This window comes from Solanum lycopersicum, chromosome 6 (genome assembly GCF_036512215.1).
Source record: "Solanum lycopersicum chromosome 6, SLM_r2.1".
NCBI lineage: Eukaryota > Viridiplantae > Streptophyta > Magnoliopsida > Solanales > Solanaceae > Solanum > Solanum lycopersicum.
Genome location: NC_090805.1, coordinates 50,316,169 through 50,335,696, shown reverse-complemented (window position 1 = coordinate 50,335,696; position 19,528 = coordinate 50,316,169). Strand labels below are relative to the sequence as shown.

At 35.6% G+C, this 19,528-nt stretch overlaps 3 protein-coding genes and 1 long non-coding RNA gene across 4 annotated transcripts; 1 reads left to right on the top strand and 3 right to left on the bottom strand.

Moving 5' to 3' along the window:
• Positions 1 to 160: 160 nt before the first annotated feature.
• On the top strand, positions 161 to 3,997 carry LOC101255407 (peptidyl-prolyl cis-trans isomerase CYP19-4). The gene is made up of 7 exons (XM_004241113.4): positions 161 to 478; positions 2,055 to 2,130; positions 2,646 to 2,693; positions 2,779 to 2,802; positions 3,067 to 3,249; positions 3,339 to 3,414; positions 3,610 to 3,997. Exons 1-7 carry the CDS (start codon positions 194 to 196, stop codon positions 3,746 to 3,748), a joined length of 831 nt encoding a protein of 276 aa, XP_004241161.2. The 5' UTR covers positions 161 to 193; the 3' UTR covers positions 3,749 to 3,997.
• A 700-nt stretch (positions 3,998 to 4,697) lies between these two features.
• On the bottom strand, positions 4,698 to 8,235 carry LOC101256003 (uncharacterized). Its single transcript, XR_011221536.1, has 2 exons — positions 7,657 to 8,235; positions 4,698 to 7,401 (listed from the first exon to the last, which is right to left on the bottom strand). It is a non-coding gene; the product is annotated as an uncharacterized lncRNA (long non-coding RNA).
• A 301-nt stretch (positions 8,236 to 8,536) lies between these two features.
• LOC101255702 (inositol 3-kinase) lies at positions 8,537 to 12,430 on the bottom strand. The gene is made up of 2 exons (XM_004241114.5): positions 11,175 to 12,430; positions 8,537 to 8,977 (listed from the first exon to the last, which is right to left on the bottom strand). Exons 1-2 carry the CDS (start codon positions 12,027 to 12,029, stop codon positions 8,699 to 8,701), a joined length of 1,134 nt encoding a protein of 377 aa, XP_004241162.2. The 5' UTR covers positions 12,030 to 12,430; the 3' UTR covers positions 8,537 to 8,698.
• Positions 12,431 to 14,631: 2,201 nt separating this feature from the next.
• Positions 14,632 to 19,524, bottom strand: LOC101256294 (uncharacterized). The gene is made up of 5 exons (XM_004241116.5): positions 18,584 to 19,524; positions 18,325 to 18,473; positions 18,204 to 18,252; positions 17,535 to 17,677; positions 14,632 to 14,966 (listed from the first exon to the last, which is right to left on the bottom strand). Exons 1-5 carry the CDS (start codon positions 18,630 to 18,632, stop codon positions 14,880 to 14,882), a joined length of 477 nt encoding a protein of 158 aa, XP_004241164.1. The 5' UTR covers positions 18,633 to 19,524; the 3' UTR covers positions 14,632 to 14,879.
• Between the last annotated feature and the right edge of the window lie 4 nt (positions 19,525 to 19,528).

The following is a 19,528-nucleotide window of genomic DNA, read 5'->3' as shown; positions in this document are numbered from 1 at the left end:
ATTCAAAAGAAAAAAAAATGAAAGACCAATTCATATGAATAAAAAATGTGCAAGTTTATGGTTTCAAAATATATTAATCAACAGAACTAAAAACTTGGAAAATAAATCCTTTGATGAAGTAGGTTTTCCACAGATGAGCTGGGCTTGACGCAGTATATATATGGGCTTTATTTAGCAGAACTCCTCGTACTAAATGGGGCCCATATCCAAAAGCCCAATTGCATCATCTACAAACACGTCACCAGGTCAACGTGGATTTCTTCCATTGGCTACTGCCATAGATCTTCTGTTTAACTCCGTATTTACAATAAATTGCTCTTCGACACTGAACATTCCATCGAGTCTTCAACTCTCACTCACAACTTTGACAACGATCCTCTCACCGGAGATACGAGCAATTATGGCTGCGACGAGATTTCAACCGTCCATTTTTCTCCTCTGCAGTTTGGTCGTGATCGGAACCCTAGCTCTTGCTCAGGTAATCAATTTTGTTAACCAGTTTCCTGTTGATAATCTTATCTCCGACTTTAGGCAGTTTACGATTTAGATTCCCTTTGTGATCCTCATCGTATGTGCAAATCGAAAGATAATAAAGCACTGTTTCAGCTAGTTTAGGATCGATCTGTAATTAACTGATTTATTGAGTGTTATTCATGTTAGGAATAATCAGCAATTTCGGTGTGATCCAAACTGCTTTTGGATCGATTAGTATGAGTCTTCATTTTGCGTTTAGATCGTGATCTTCTGTCGCTTGCTTGATAGACTGCAGTAACTGAAAGATTGCTGATTCTGTGCGGAGACTGTTTCTGTATTGATTATTCTAGAGTCTATAAATCCTTTTTTGGAATATAATCTGGTTTAAATATGTATAAGAAGTACTGGATCATACAGGGGAACAATAGATTCCTTTGTTGCTAGTCTTGATGGTGGGCTCTGGATGCAGTGATGGATGATTTTCCAAAAGTTTTGCAACAGCTGTATTATGTTTTTGGACAATAAACATAATATTATTTTACTTGTAGCTCTGTAAATGAGCTGACAGTGTGGAACAAGGCTCAAATCCACTAGTTAAATTCTGATTGAACTGATTGATTTGGTGAACGAGCTGAGCACGAGCTCAATTACTAAATCAGCTGATCTCGCCCAGGCCGATTCCACTAGTTAAATTATGTTTGAACTCCTTGATTTGGTGAACGAGCTGAGCACAAGCTCAATTATTAAATCAGCTAATCTCGCCCAGCTTGGTTCTGCTTGTGTACTGTTAAGAACAAACTTATTTTTATGTTTAAACTGTTTTGTTTCTTTACTTATAAGTTTTCTTGAAGCATGCTGCTTTGGCTCCACTATTACTGATCTTTAGCCTCCATTATGTTTGATCTTTCCTCTGTTTGCTCCCATTATAGTAGACTTCTGTTGGCAGGAAGTCAGAAACACAACCTCAGTCCATTTCAGTAACTATCATTTCCGTCTCCTTTTTTGTTCACGTGGAGCAATTTGTGCTCAAGAGTTTGGAGAAAATGAACATTTCCTTTTTTCTTCAGCTGATTCAAAATTCTTTAAAAAATTTCAGTTGGTTCTTTGAATAATTGTCAAACCTGTGAGACATGCACCAAGTGAAAATGATTTCATCAGAAATTTGTTTCACTTGAATAAAGCTCGTGTTTGAGAAATTGTAAGAATCCATGTTGTCAAGTCGAATGTAGCTTGAGCTATGCAAGAATTTTACAAGCCAAGTTCCGGCATACCTTTGAGCTCATCTGATAACAAGCTTAGCTTGAACATGCAAAGCTTGTTAACTCCTTTACGCGCAACTATTTGGTTAATGATTGCATCGGCTTAAATGTAGGTTGTAGATAGGGTACTAGATTGGACATAGGTTGCTAAACAGGGTACTGATTTATAGGCTCCACATTGTCATAAGATATCAAGCTCTTCTCAAGTTTACTGCTGAAAACATTTTGTGGCAATATTCATTTTCCTTTCGGTCTAAAATGCACTAATGACTTGAACATCTCAAAAGGTGATATAAGCACTTACTTTCCTGGTTTATGCAGGCCAAATCCCAGGAAAATCTGAAAGAAGTTACTCACAAAGTTTACTTTGATGTTGAGATAGACGGTAAACCTGCCGGTATGCTCCTTCCCTTCATTTCACTGTATTTTTTTCCTTTATTATATGGTGCATTTATATGGATGCTTGATTTGATGGAATGTTATTTTACCTGATAACAAATATTTGCAACTGAAGAAAGATGATTGCCAAACAATCTAAGACGTGCCAATAAAATAAACAGTTATGTACTACAACACAGCTGTGCAGATATTTATAGTTTCACTCTATCACTAGCAAATATCTAATACATAAACAGTAAATTAAGTAAATAAAAGAATACTATATGCGAGTGTTTCGGGTATGTTGTTTGCAATATAAACAAGTATTCTTGGTATGTTGTTATTTGTTATTATATGAATATCATGTCCTCTTTTATGTCATCCAAAACATTTAGGAATCCACCTTTTTCTCTTAAAGTGGTAATCGTTGATAATTCTTCTGGGCAATGTTTGTGTAGATTCATTCTCATCATATAATTCGCTTCGTCGTATTATTTTCCTTGGATTAATTTTCAAGTATTTGCTTTATTTCAGGTCGTATTGTTATGGGTCTCTTTGGTAAAACAGTTCCTAAAACAGCAGGTATGGTTACATATATATGAAGGAAAGCTCGTATATTTTTACCATTACTACTCTAGTTGTTCACTATCTTTCTATTTTCTTGCAGAGAACTTCAGAGCATTGTGCACAGGTGCTTCTACCTGACTTTCATATTTATTCTCACGCATTAGATGCTTTGGTCTATTCTCTGCTTAAGCTCACCTGTTATTTATGTTCTTTTTCCCCTAGTTTTGCTTAAGCAAGTGTTTTTTTCCTCTTAGTTGGCTGGTAATTCAAAAAGATTTTATTAGTCTGTCTGAAGTTTGGAGAATGGCTTAAGAGTGACCGCATTTCCTTTGTTACCTTCACATTCTTGATCTTTTTTTCCCCTCTTCCTATGTTAATTTCATTGCAGGGGAAAAGGGAGTTGGAAAGAGTGGCAAGCCTCTTCATTTCAAGGGGAGCAAATTCCACCGAATAATCCCCAGCTTCATGATTCAAGGTGGTGATTTCACCCTTGGTGATGGGCGTGGAGGGGAATCTATTTACGGTGAAAAGTTTGCGGATGAAAATTTCAAGATCAAGCACACTGGACCTGGTAGGATTTTCTCCTTATGTTGAAGTGGCTAACTAACTATTCTCCGTTTTCATGCATGCATGTAAACCTGTTTCTTCATTAATTTCCAGGGCTATTGTCAATGGCAAATGCTGGTTCTGACACCAATGGTTCACAATTCTTCATCACAACAGTCACAACTACATGGTAAGTCCAAATCTCTTGAAAATCCATATTCACATGACTTTCACCATTCACTATTAAGAACCTGGAGCTTTGTGTACCGGTGTTGTGTTGTCTAATGTCGAATGTTTATTGATGTTTGTGTTGCGTCATTTAAACCTACCTGTTTGTGATTAGCTATAACCTTGCATGCACTTCTGGTTTTTGATTATTTTGTAGGTTGGATGGTCGACATGTGGTCTTCGGAAAGGTTTTGTCTGGAATGGATGTCGTTTACAAGATGGAAGCTGAAGGAAGACAAAGTGGAACACCTAAAAGCAAAGTCACCATTGCAGACAGCGGTGAACTTCCTCTGTAATAGGTTCTGATATGTTCTACACAATAATCTAAGGTCGTTTTAGCTTGCCAATTTAAGGGGGTGGACAGTGTGTCTTAACTTTTTATCAACCCACGGTTTTGTCGTGATATTATTCACTGGAAGGGGAAATTAGGTGAAGGAATGAACAGTATACAGGCCGAGTGACAGTGGCTCACGTTCAATTATGTCATCAATATGTTGTTAATGACTACTCATCCTTATTAGTGTCTATTAGCTCAGGTTATCGCATACCTTGCTTCTCCACTAGTAGAAATCAATGCACGCACATGGACTCATTGTAGCTAAAGTTCAAAAAGACACCAGACAACGAAAGAATATTTGGATAGACATCCAAATCTCTGTCTAGCTACTCCGCTAATTTGTCACCGATAGTTTAGTTATTACATCTTTCTCACCGCAGCTAAAAGCTTGTTCAACAGGTTCTTGTTCCTCCTATCTCAAACAACGTTTTGTTTGAAAGAGCTCTAGAAATGCTTCTAATCATCTTTTAACATCTTTATGCAAAATTTCTTTAATAATTACAGCGTTTTAAAATATATACATCCACAAAGTACTAGAGATGTAATATTTTTGGAAGAAATATCAATGGAGATGATATGGATTATAAGGGCAATCTTCTTGCCAGTGGCTGGTGATAGATATCACGTTATTTTTCATGGGAAATTTTACATATTTGTACCATTTGTTAGATTCGCCTTCTTGGCCTGCCAGACATTTTTAAATTTACATCAACAATCCGAAAAGAATTTTAGCATTTAAAACCTTGTTTTCTTTAAATTGAGCATATCATGTGAAAATCGTATCTGTTACAAAACACTTCCATCTCCAAAGTCCGAACAAGTCCCCTCCTTGCCTTGTACATAAATCACAAATAAGGTATCACAAGAAAAATACAAAGCACGAAAGCTGACAAAAGACGAGGAGAAGATGAACAAGAAACATAACTTTAGATGATCAGAAATGCTGTATACATCAAAGTCATTCAACTTTTTATTTTATTTATGAAACTACATTATTCAATCAAAACTACAATATGCAGCTCAAAGATACAATAATCAAAACCAAAACAACGATATTCAAATAAATACTACGCTATTCAATTCAATACCACTATATTTAAATAAAAAACTAAAGTGCCACACCAGATACCATTCAAGAAACAAGATCCAAGTTGAAACTATAATGAAGGAAGCATAGCTCCATACAAGACATTGTATATAACATACAGTTCATAATTGAGAAGAAGCCGCTTCTACATTATGTAGGTGGTTTTCTTAGTCATCAGCCACAGGAAATGGAGAGTGAATTATAGGGTCCACTGATCATCTTATACACTGGATTACAATAAGGAATATCAATTCCACAGCCACCAGCACAAACAATTCAGTGAGATGAAATTGTCTATTTCAAATGCAGGATCGACTCACAACAGTAATAGAATATACCATGAGGACAAGATACAACATTTGAAGCACAAGATATGAGACAGTGCTTGTGGGGAAAACATATATATGCCAGTGGGTCCAAGTGAAGATCAAAATGCCACTCAAAAGCAAGATGCGAAGGACCTCTTATCCTTACATTTAATGACAACAATAAGTAAATCACAAAAGGGCCTCGGCTGTGTTGTTCTTATCTGAAATATCCTAAAACTACTTTTCCAAACCAAATCTCTACCTCACCTAAAATTTCCTAGGCGAAGTAAAGATAGTATATAATTTGCATGAATGAAACAAGCTTAAACATGCGGTAAATTAAAAAGCTTCAGCTTCACTCCAAACATATATTATAGATACAAGAGACATGTCTTCCTAACTTTATACGACTGATATAAGTACCAAACGGACTTGATAGTGAAAATCATAAATTGATGAAAGGAGCCACCTCCCTACTGAGGCACCACATTGTAAAACAAGCACAAGTCATACTAGGGCTGTGTATCGGCCGGTTCGGTTCGATTTTGAAGTTTATCGGGTTGACTAATTGGTTATCCGTTCGTAGTGATGCCAAACCATTATAGAACCATTAAGATATTGGCTTATCGGTTATTGGTTTATCGATTTTTGATCGTTATCTGTTCGGTTATCGGTTTAACCGTTAAGATTTGACCCAAAAGAAAAAATATTGAAAATCACGTAGAAACAAGGTGACAAACCAAATAAACCATGCACTTGAGTTCACAAGTTACATCTTGCTCAAAAGCAAACACTTTTACATCGTAGAATAATCAAGTGTTTGAGACAACCAAAAATAAAAGTAGGAAATTAAACTCCAAGTCGAGGACTTTATATACAAAATGGTATAAATATAAATATTTAATTTACTATCGGGTTATCGGTTAATCCGTTAAGAAAAAACTTTAAACCGTTAAGAACCGATAACCCGATAACTGAAAAAACTTTAAACCGTTAAGAAACTTTAAAGCAATGTGTGTGTTTACTGCTTCTATTTGGCCTTTGATGGGAAATATAGGAAATGTACAGCCTACACGCATACAGAAGCCTACACAAGTCCACTGTCTGGATGAATGAATAGACACACTTAAATAATAAGTTGACAACAAAACTTTAGCAAGAATTAGAACCACTAAAGTGGCCAACGCAAGAGATTCTTGGAAAAATTAGCATGACATATATTCCAAAAAGTTGATTTGTATTTTAAATCATGAATGGATCCTCCAATGCAACATGCAACCCTGAGGAAATCTTAACACATAGGCACAAGTGTCCTGTATACCAGTCATCTGTCTGACATGCCTAATGTAATTAGGAAAACCTCATTGTACATGAATTCCTCAAAATGTTAAGTCCAGATGTTCAGCTTCAGAAGAAAATAGAGGTAATGCAAAATCATGGAATAATGAAGCAACTTTGACAATAATCAAACAGGTAGCAGATAAAGGTTCATATTCAGAAGCAAGTAAAGATCATAACTCAAAAGTAATGGAAAAGTTAAGCAACTTTGACAATAATCAAACCAGTAGCAGATAAGGGTTCATATTCAGAAGCAAATAAAGATCATAATTCAAAAGTAATTCAAAAGTTAAGCAACTTTGACAATCAACAACCGATGAGAAATAAAGGTGGTGATCCCTGGATGCCGAAGGCGTCCTTGGGGTGATCTCGTAGTTCCTACGGGGTGGAGATGATGGGCACAGCCATGCAAAACACAGAGAGTAAACTGCTAGCACTCGTTCGAAGATCAAAATACAAGAAATAAGAACTTTGATTAGCTATTGCAGTTGAAATAAACATGTCAAGGCCTCTGATCAGCTAAGAGGATTATTTGACTGGAAGATAAATAGAAACTGACCCCAATGATGGGAGATTAAAGAAGATAAAACTAAGGAAATAACATGTATAAAGTTTAAACTGCATAAATACCTCAATCACCTTTCCTCTGCTTCAGGAGAAGAAATCACGAAAACAGAGGAAATACTGTGTGAAAATGACATAAATACCTCAAACACAATCACGTTCGCGGTACATCCGTGAATGCAGACAAAAGCAGCCTCGCAAATCAGCAATCAATCAACATGACATAAATACCTCAAACACAATCACGTTCGCGGGACATCAGTGAATGCAGACAAAAGCAGCCTCGCAAATCAGCAATCAATCAACGAATCATTCCTTTAACAAACACAAAAAGATAGAAATAATCACATTGGTTAATTACCATTGACATCACAAGAATTCTTAATCTAAAACAGCACAGTATTTTACTCATCTTATTTCGTCCACAAACAACAAGCATCAAAATACTGATTCAACACAGACAACTCTAAATTATTAAGGATAAATCACATGATGACGGGCATAAACTAGCTAGAGTATATACAGTAATAAAAACCTAAAGTTTATAATTAGGATAGAAGATGATATTACTATATTTGGATTCACCAAACGAGTTGACTCAGGATTCGGCGCTGTCCACATTATCATCGCGATTTTTAGATTCAAACAAAGCAAGTTCCCGTCGCCGATTAACGATGTTGCAGAAATCTACGGAGAGATCAGAGTACAGGCGAGAAACTTTGGAGATATTACTATTTATATCTCGAATAAGAGCGACGTTCTTCACCAGATTATCTCGAAGCTTCGATTGATGATTTTCGTTCACCTGTTGAATCAGAGCTCGGTTCTGATCCAGAACCGACTGTACCTCCCGGAAACACTTTGTGATCGTTTCCCAAGCCTCGGTGTCATACTCTTCCTCTTCTTCGCCGTCGACGTCATTTAAGCCGTTGAATTCGCCGCCGTCTAACGGGTGGCGACTGAGATTAGAAAGCTCTGTTAGGGCTTGCAAGGCATCGTCCATGATCGGAACCACCCCGTTCAGGTATCGACAACCAATAATTCCCCCGCTCTTTTTTCTTTTTTTTGGGGAGCGAAATGATATGTATCATCTTCGTAGTGTAGATTGGAGTACCACGCTCGTGACTCGTGAGTAATTTTTATCTTGACAAACGGACCTTGTGGGTCCGACGATAATAAGTAATTCCACACACCCTTCTATTTTTTATGATTCTGTGAAAAAAAGAGCAATTTACATTCTATTTTTTTTCATCCTATTACGTGAAAAGTTAGATTAAAGAATTGTCCTAAAGAAAGATTTATATTATTTTTTTAAAAACAGACTAAAAACAAAGAAAAATAAATTGAAAAGAATAGAGTAATATTTATTTTATCTTTGGCTTGAGCGTTGTGGCTTCTTCCTCCATTTTTTACTGAGCATCATAGTTTATCCAAGTACTAAGAGAAAAACTAAATAATCTGCGCCTCATTTTGTTAAAGTTAATTCTGCAATTACAAGAAAACTTTAGACTAATGCCCAGTAGAGAGAATATCATACTTGGAACTCTCTTTATTCAGAACTAACAACTCTAACCAAATATTCAAGAGCGTGGAACAACCACATACTCGTTATTCAAGGTTTACTATCAACTGATTTAATCGGTTCTTCACAGACAGGGTTAAGTGGTAATCTCCGATGACCATTGCAGGCGGGCTGTTCCAATGCTTCGGGAGAACTATGCAAGTCCCATTTACATTCTTTGATAGGGTATGATGGTACCACTTTGGCGGCACCGAGAGCTGCTAGGAATTCTTCATGATCTAATGGCTTCAATCTCTTTGGTTCGTCTTCATGTTTCTCATGGGATCCAAAATGTTGCAAACTTCTTTTTAGCACCTCATCCTTCACTTTCTGGAGAAAGATTAAGAACTAAATTAGCAAAAACATGGCATTCAAAAAACATGTGATATTCTCATAAGCATGAGAGCAACTCAAATAATGAAATCACAGTCAGTTGTGTTTACATGGTAATTGAACTTGCTTTGAGGAACTGCCTTTGTAAGAGGATCAACAACGTGCTGATCCACAGGACTCTATCATTACATCATGACGATAGGTGTAAAGTTCTAATCCTCTTCAACATACACATGTCATCACTAACGGATCTAATTTATACAGCCCAAAATCGATCATCAGAAGAGGAAGCAGGCCAAGAAGTGAAGGTTCAATAAGACAAGCATCCTGGTGTTTGTTACTCATTTCATTCTCTAGAAAGACTTTCATGTAATCTCTGACAGATACTCATTTCTATGGACTTAATAACTTAGTGTTCCAATTTCAATCTCTGGCAAACCTCATGTCAACATTAGAACTGCAGCTGTTTGCAAGTTTCTGCTCACTAGGCTCCAGTCATAAAATCCCTATTAAAATAGCTTGATACAGAAAAAAGTATTTATGTATGATGGGAATAAGCTAACAGCATACCTGACTTTTATACTGCAAAATATAAATTCTAGTTCTTTGATGACTGTTATTCAGATAACATTAAGTGCACAATATGTGTTTGGGAACTCTCTTCTATTACTTGTGATTGGATAATGATTTTCTCTTCAAAAGTTCATTTTCAGTTCGGCTTCTAACTTTCTGCGGTTACTATGAACTAATGATCTACAAATGGAGTGCAACAATATGTCAAACAATCTAAGAAATTGATATCTATAGATAGTCAATGACTAAGTTATGCTAACACTCACCAACAGTACTGCATTTCCTCCTCCACTCTATCCAATACTGATCCCATGTAAAGGCAATATCTAAATTCCATAAATTCGTGTATATTGGAGATAATCTTTCCGTTTTTTAGTGTTCTAGGCACTTCCAGTAGCATTTAAGTTTTAAAGCTGATTTATTTACCTTTTTTTTTTCATTTTATACTTGTCCATACCAAAGATTCGCTATAATCATACCCTTCGGATGTGGTTTGGGCTTGGGACTTCCATGTTGGAGGTCTCGAGTTCGAACCCCTTGCAGCGAAAGCAAGGGGTTTGCCTTCTGGATCGAGCTTGCACCGGGCTTGCGCAGTGCAGGTTACTTCTCCTATGGGTTTGCGAGTTATTGCACAGAAGCAGAGGTTTTACCCTGTGCACACCCAAAGGGTAGCAGTTGCGGGTTTCCCTAGTCATCAAAAAAAAAAAAAAAGAAAAAAAATACAGATCTGCTACAATCATTAGCAGAAAAAAGATATCTTGGTAAAATCATGACCAAGGGGATAACGCTACCCTTCGTATGTAAGGTTTATTCAACTGGGCAAGCATCATACATATTTAAGTATAGAAATATCTTAAACTTCTCTTAAAAAGCAAGAGAAGGCGAAGGAAAGAATATCAACTAATAATTGGAACCCCTTCTCTTTTTTAAACAAAAAGCAAAAACAAAATGCAGTTCCATATATTAACAGTCTAAGAAAGAAACATATAAGATGGGGAAAACATTAATAAATGAAATTGCAACATTGAGCGATAGGTTAGAAGAAAAATATTATCTTCCTAGTAACTTTCTTCCCAAAGAGATCTAGAAGTCTTATCAGTGTTTCGGTTCATCCTCATTTTTCTATGAACGGCAAAAGAGGAGAAATGAAAGGTGTATCCAAATGGAAGGTAGCTGATGTAGTTGCTTTTAAGTGTCAGAGAGTCATGCAGCAGTAGACTTCTGTGTATAAACTACTGCATATTTTAGTGACACTGTCAAGTCTGTATACTTCTTATTTGTATTTGAAGTTATGACTAACACTTGAATATATTGTAGTAATCTGTGTTTTTATGAAATTCTTTGGTTAATCTCCAGCTCATCTTTTCATATGCATTTTCTTCCTACTACTTGTAGAATTAAAATTAGAAAGTAAACTAAACAAAGAATGCATTTAATCTGCTAACTTACGTTTCACAAAGTTCAACTCGTTTGATTGATCTGTAGTAAGAAGGTGCCAATTTCACAATTATCAACAAGCTCATAAAAGCATTCAAGCATTACAAAATTAATAGTTCAACACACTTAAAACACTGGCAAACAACAAATGATAATGCATAATCAATGGGAGTATCTAAACAACCTGTACCATCCGCGAGTCGAACTTGGGAAGCCCAATTTGCCCTACAGTCAGTGATCCGAAAAAGTTTCCCAGCAATGCAGCATCTGGTACTGCCAATCCATCAACAAGCCCTGCAACTAAACCTCCAAGAAAGCTATCCCCAGCCCCTGTTGGATCAACTTGATAAGCTGGAAAAGGCGCAATGGACAGTTCTTCATCTTTGGAATACACTGTACAGCCATCTTTCCCTTTTGTCACTACCACACAACACCATTTCCTTGCTTCCTCCACATCCACAAATGGTGCCTCATCTTCGGATGCTTTCAAATACCCAATTCTATTCAACAAAGGCCAAAACCCAGTTTGATTCAAATGTACAAGATTCACTGTTCCATCAACCGGGTCAAATACCCGAATCAAAGCTTGGATATCAACAAACACCACCTTACACATCTCAATCATCCGTTCAAGGGTTTCAGGCAAAATCTCTCCACCAACACCTACAGCTAACCCAAAATCAAATTTTGAGTTCGGGAGATCCGAGGGAGTCACCGGGTCACATGCAGTGACCCGTTTTAAGATCCGATCTTGCCGTGTGCTTTCAGTAGAGAAATAGGCGTGGAAAACGGTGGTTTTGGAAGATGACGAAGTGATCGGCCGGTGATTAACAGAGTAAACAAAATCAGGACCCACTTTAGAAATGTAGTCGGAGGAAACAGACAAACCATCAAGCACGGCGGAGATGAACGACGCCGCTCCACCCAGTGACTCCGCTATTACGGCGTCGTCTTTGATCAGAACATCGTGACAGTAATTCCCCACAATTAAACACCGATGGGTTGTGGATACTGATGAATCTTTCGCTTCCTTCACCATAATTTAAGCTTGTTCTATCAAATTCTTCCACTTAGCTCCGAAAATGGTAGGGTTTCAACTGAATCAAATAATTTGAAAACACAGTTTTTGCATGGTTTCTCAGTTCTCACCAAAAGAGTGAAAAGGGTCTTGTAGATATGGCAAATACGGCGCAAAGACAAATGGATGAAAGAGCTACGTGCATCAGCAATTCTGTGTATGCTTTATACATGTGATTTTGTTCTCTTATTATATAAGGGAGATGGGAGTTAGGAGAATGAGTTTTCGATGTAAAATGCAAAATAGTAAAGAGGGGGAATATGTGTGCTTTTCATTCAGGCATTGAAGTGCGGACCTTTTTGGAAAAGGATTGATTCTGTGTCGTGTTCAATTAAAAGTTTTGTCCACCGTCATATTTGGCCAGATCAATTTACTGCAACAGGTAGATTTATATCTAAATTCAATAATTGAATACATAATAAATAAAGTAATTTATAACACATGTTTAGTTCAAATTTTAAAATTTTATTTTATTTAGTACATAAATAAGTTAGTTATTTAAAATAGGCCAAATACATAAATAGATTTCTAAATTTGTTGGGTTTTTTCCTTCAGGTATCTTAACTACGTCGTTTTCCTATTGAATCATTGAACCCCATAATTTGTTCCGTTTGAACAAACACCGTTGTCTGATGTGAAACCAGATTTGTGAGGGGTTTGTGACAACCCCCTCGGGATCCACATATTCAGGTATTGTCTCTGCCATGAGCGACCATTCGCTCTTTTAATCCCCTCTTATTGGCATGCAGCCTCAAGGGAGAATCGAACCCGTGACCTATGGCTCCTTTACATCCCTCCCAAGGGGATCGCCTTTCACATATTCACGGGTTCGATTCTCCCTTGAGGCTGCATGCCAATAAGAGGAGATTAAAAGAGCGAATGGCCGCCCATGGCAGAGATAATACCTGAATATGTGGATCCCAAGGGGGTTGTCACAGTATTGATAGAGGATACATATGTTGTTCCACAAATCATTAGTCCAATTGATACTGAAAATGTTTGAGAATAATCGTGTTTTACTTAAGTCATTTGAATAAATTAGAAAACAAATGAGACTAACACGGTTTGTCTTCATTCCTTCAATTAAAATTATTACAATTCGAACACAATTGAAAATATTTACAATAGAAAGCAGATCAAAATCAACCAAGATTGTTTTAAAGAAACAAATTATGAGTGGTTCAATGATTCAATTGAAAAATAACGTAGTTAAAGTACTTGAAAGAAAAAACCCAACAAATTTAGAGATTTGTTTATGTATTTAGCCTTTAAATTATACTGTATTCTTTAGTCATATGAAAAGATTTCTGTAAAAATGCATCATGGGCATAACTCAACCTCAAGGTTAAATTAGATCCATGTGTTATATCTTTACTGTATGTCATGCATGTGCAATAACATTTTATAGAAAACATGATGTAAGTATCTTTTCAATTACTATCACTATTATACTCCTGTAAGTAATATAAATTTCACGATATATTCAGTTATTAAATATGAAAGCAATATTACGATATATTCGGTTATTAAATATGAAAGAAAATGAAAAGTTCTAAAACATATATACAAAATCCCCAACAATTCATATTTCTTCTTCCCACATGTATATGCTTTTTCTTTCACATTTTTGTTAGCAAAAGTACTATGTAGTTGGATTTGGTTTACACAACATAACACTCTTGTCTTCTTCTTGTTTTTTTACTTAAAGTTTTTGTTACGTGTTCTTTCAAGTATTTTGTTTTCTGTTTAGCATCTTGATTGTTTACTAATCATATAAACTACGTTCAATTCTTTAATTGATGTCTAAGTGTTTAATCTCTCACATGAAAATAAATAACTAAAAATTTTGTTTTAATAACCTATGAAACAACTTTTAAATTCAAGGATAAACAAGATGTGATGCTTTTGAAGATAGTTAATAGATCTTTTGTTGGATTGCTCCAATACAAATGAGGTTCTGCCACATGCACATGTTTATTTTCATATGAAGCCTATTAGATGTAAAAAGAGTTAACGACTTCACAAAACAAATTGTAGCCATGTATAATTGTTTTTCTGATCATTCTCATAGCGTAATTTTTTTCTTAAAAAAAAAATAATATTTACTATCTAGTTTAGTTTCTCTCTAAGAGTATAGTAAACTTATATTTTGTGAATCACTTGATTTATTAAAAAAGTTGTCTTGCATATATATGAAAAATTTTTACATCTCTTTTATCCCAATCGGACTAAAAATGAAGAGAAATCCAAGTTGTGATTTACTATAAATTTACGCGACCATAATAGTGGGAAATCAACGGATAAATAGAGATTTGCATTGACTATTTTAGAAACTTGAATTTATTCCTTCAACAATTAAAGTTTTTTCTTAGTAATGTGCATTTGATTCCTTCAAATTTGTTGTACTTCATCTTAAAAAATCAGATATCTTTATATTCTTTTCCCTTTTTGTCGAGTATACTTTTGATATCATTTTAACAATGTCGAATTTATAAAGAATCTTTGCCAGCAGAATCCCCAAGCACAACTCAGAAATGAAAGATGGCACATTCATCAGACGCTATTGAAATGACAAAATAAGATATCATGACAATTTTTATAACCTATAAGAACGAAACGTTATCTGTATAAGCAATCATATTTAATCAACAACAAAGTGATTAATAAACCTTACCAGTAAACAAGATGGTTACCAAGAATAAATATTTCATAAAACATTAAGGAATTCCAGTGGAAAGCTTATCTTCCTGCTTCTCATCATAACAATGCATATCTAGCTAGGTCCATAGTTACAATGATAATAGAGCAGTATCAAGTTGAGCTAATTCCCCCCATGAAGGTCTTTGGATCAGGACAATTCCCAGAGAATTGTGCCTGTGAGAAATCAAAACCGGGATTCTGCAAAGACGAGATTCTTTGTTATCAAAAGGAAGTGGTCAAATAGTATAATGTTTTAATCAGTTCTGGACCCCAATTTGAAATGGTATGTAGAAGATGCAAAACAGCTCAAGATGGATACAAGGGTAAATAACAGAACTCCAAGATATTGACAAGACAAGTCTTTTCTATAGGGACTGTCTACCAGAGTTCAAGCAATATGTCTGGAAGTATAGCATTCATTTGCATCTGCAGATTACAAGTGCATAGAGAAACTAAAGGAAGCTAAGTTGGAGGTACCTAATTTGATTCAATAGATAGACTGCTCATGAAGCTTGAAGCAATACATAGATATATACATACAGACAAGGTGGTCGTGTGACACAACACGTCTTAAATAGTTAATTGAAACAAAACCAGACTGTTAGAGAGAGAATGGAAAGAAGTACACCTTAAAGCAACTGAACCTATGTGGGCTATGGCTTTTTGACGCTAAAATTTCTGGAAAAGCCAAAATTGATACGGAATAGCTACATACAATCCAAAGACCCAAAAAATATGAGAATGATGTCAATATGAACTATGGAGCATCATTTTTCCAAAAAATACAAAAAGTAACTCCACCTAAAAATGCAAAATAAGGGCCCAAACAACAAGACACTTAACAATTTAACAAAATGAAAAATGAAAAGGAACGTCTAATTCCTCAATTTCACTAAGGAGTGATATGCATACGACTAGAATCCTAATGTTAAACGTTAATGTTAATTATTGCTAAATCCAAATCAAGCGGTTTAAGACACCAAGCTATTTTCCAGTTCAAAACTTACAAAGGCTCCAGCAATTTCTCAATGACAATAAACTGAAAAAAATGAAGCCAATTGACATTGGATTGAATGCTAAAAAGTTCCAACTACTGGTTAAAAATCTGAGAAGGTCATTGACGATATTTCTGAAGCTTAATGAGTGTATTGCATTTAAGAAATCTAATTGGGAGGAGATTCATATAAAGCCTTCCAAATATTCAAAATCTGTCATACCCTGTTGTTTGACTGGCGACTAGGAGGTTAACTCCTAAGGAAAATGAAAGCAGCAATTGAAAAACAATCTGTCAATAGCCTGCAATTGTTGAGCTGGATCTGCTTTGGAATGCCAGTAAGAACTGCCAAGCAGTATGCCAGTACAGCAAATAGCAAACATGCCAGACTCACAGACTCCAATGTTTAGTGAGTGAGATGTTCAATTTTACACAGTATATGAAGAAGCAAGCATCTCGTTGTTCATTCACATTACCGTCTAAGGGACTGCTTACACTCAATGAAGCTACAAAATCCAAGCTCACTCAGTACATAGACAAGCACAACATATCTGATTAGTGGCCCAAGTAACTATTGACTCTCAAGTGACAGACATTAAAATAGTAGAGCTCTTAATCTTTCCAGTCTTGTAATCATCTAAATCATTTAGAAACCTCAAACCAACACCAGCATCACTATAGATTCCTAAAAGCTTAGCCTCTCTAGAAAATATGTGATGTATATGAACCTCGCTTACACAATTAGACTCATCTAACTCTATCTTAATTCATATATCCTTTCCACTAACCTTTACTTTCACATAACACTCCACCTACTAACACATCATTACTTAAACATGGAAGATAATAAAGTTTCTTCAGGGCAGCCTGTCTTAATTTCTGTAAAAAAGAAAAAACTTTGGGATTCTTGGACACAAGCTTATCTAATGCTCCCAAAATGTTGTTGCTCTACACAGGGAACAGTAATATTTTGCTTGTTTGAGCAGATGGTAAAGAGGGAACAGTAATGAAATCCTACTTATACTTTGGAGTAAAAGTTCAATGAACTATTACTTGCTTTTTTTTTTCTTCTATAAGTTGCGCGACTGAAAAAAGAGAAATGAATCGTAGAGCATGGAAAGAAAGGAACTATGCGAAATTAGGGATTTCTGCAGAAAGTGACAGATATGCATAACAAATTCTGAGTTTATGCAAGCTACAAACTTCCCTTGTATAACTTTCTGCAGTATCCTCTTCCTTTTTTGTAAAATTAAAGCTCAGCAGTATCCAATAAACTATTAAAGGCCTTCCCGTTATTAAAGGTAAAATACTGTTTTGTAGGAGGTCTTCCCTGTTATTAAAGGTAATTTCATTGCTTTCAGGAATCTTAGAGCTCCAAGAAACTAATAACAATTTAACAACAGAAGATCAACCCATGGGATGTTATGAACCCAGTCCACATGGAAGCCACTTCAGGGAAAATCATCAGATATATATAAGTCCAAGAAAACGGTCAACTAAAAAAGCAATCCACAAATTAAACATCAATGGGTAGAAAGGGTCAAATAATTCATGACTATGGCTAGCCCACCAAGAAGGGCACAATGAGTCAACCAACAAAAGAACAGTAAAAAAAGCAAGTAGCAATTTACTCTTCAATGAATCAACATGAATGAACAGCTTGGAAGTAGAAATCGGGTGAACACTTCAACAGAAGCAACCGCAGGTATTCCTAAATGATAGGAGAATGCAACATATGAGACATAGATTTCAGTAGAGCTTAATCATATTACCTCTTCTTGGAACCTTTGAAGCATGAGCCTTTTCTGTTCAAGATCACTGGCATATGGATCCAACTGTCCTTGGCCCAATATAGGAGAAGACCATGTCTGACCTTTATCCCTCTTCTGTAAGGTTACATGCAGTATATCATCCTCTGTCATTTACCATCTAAGTTAGACCAAATTTATCGGTATACTCGCTATTAGTAGCAATTATCAATGATCGCTCAAACTAATTATATCTAAACCTCATAAGTTCCATAGAACTGAGTAACACTTCACAAAAATACACTCAAACTGCAACTTACAACAGCTGACTATTATAGCTAATAATTGAGCTGATTCGACTAGACTCCGTGTTCTGAACTAATAATGTTCAAACCCTTTAACTTTGCTAAGAATTTCAGGGACATTTAACCATTAGTATTTTATGTGCTCGAGACTACATGAGTTTCTTTACGCTGTTCCCTAAAAGAGAGACCAGTACCACAGTACCAAGTAACAATCATCAAAAGCAGTGTGCCAGCAATTGATTTCAGTAACCAAAAACTACAAAGCAACAATCGCAAACGAGCAAGGTAAGCTATACAAATCCCGTGTATCCATTTTTCCAGTTCCATCAAGATTCTGTTACCAGAATTAAAGAAAATTTTACCCTTATTAAGGAAAATAATAAATTACCTAGAGTCCAGAAGGAACAATCGGTCTTCACTGGGTTCATCAGATCATGCTGCCAAAAAAAATTAAAGGTGAGAATACTAAATTATTAGCTTACATAAAACTAAGAAGTCGAAGAACTTACATTAAGGTAAGGTGGATTGCCTTTGATCCCAACTTCCAAATGCTTAGACTCAACCTTGCAATAAAATAGCTTCTTCGGAACATTTTCTGGAAGAGTTATGTAAATGTTCAATTCTTCAAGCGTTTGGTCCCATTCGAACACCTTCTGGCCTGAAATTCAATTGTCAACTCCACAATCAACATGTATCATTTTCCATATGCATAAAATAGTTAATAGTAGATGAGAAAAAACGAAAAGGATATTAAGGAGTTAGAAGTACCATTATGAACGAAGCTGTGACGTTTCTCAGGGGCTAATTTTTCAGCCATTGATTTTAGGGTTCAGTTTCTGAATTTGGGTAATTTTCTCTGATTTTTGTTCTTCCTTGGCGCGGAACTGTTCTTTGTTCCGGGTATCTGTCTTCCTGTCTGGTTCTCGTGGTCTCGAATCTTCTCGACCCGGTCCAACCCTGGTATGGTATGTCTGGACTGTCTTAAGGTATGTTTGGTTAAACGTCTTGAAAATAATTTTTCTTCAGGTAGTATGTCAAGTACGGAAAGTTACACGTCAGTAAAAAATAATTATATTTTTTTTAGTTAAACATATATATATGAAGAAAAAAAAATATTAAAAAATAGATATTAGTATATTATACATGTTATTTAATTCAATCTACATTTATATCTTATAAATTTAATTGGGCACAAACTTATAGTCCAACTTATATAAAAGCTGAACTAGCAGTAAAATGAGGCCCAAAGAAACAATTTGGATGCTTCATTTATTGTGTCAATTATTCCTTATTGATTAAAAAAAGAAATATTATGTATTTATAGACGGACGAACTCTCCCACATACATAGGAGACCAATCCTTTGGGTTGTATTCTCCTAATCAATCTACCACAATAGGTAGATTAACTTGAATTTAAGTGTCCATAGAAGTGTAGATAGAATTTTGAATCTAAGGATTTTGAAGTTGCGAAACTCATAGACGAAGCGATGGCTCTACATCTCGATGGTAATGGCACGGATCAAAGAAGTTGCTCACTTTAGGATTGGAGTAGTAGTTACCTAAATGTGACTGTGTACAAAAGCGGATTTTGAAGTTTAAATCAGTGAATAACGTATAAAGGCATTCATATTACTTTAATTGTGACAATGAATATGAATTTAGTATCAAGAAACATCTCACTCAAAAAAGATGGAATTCATCCTATCCCCTGC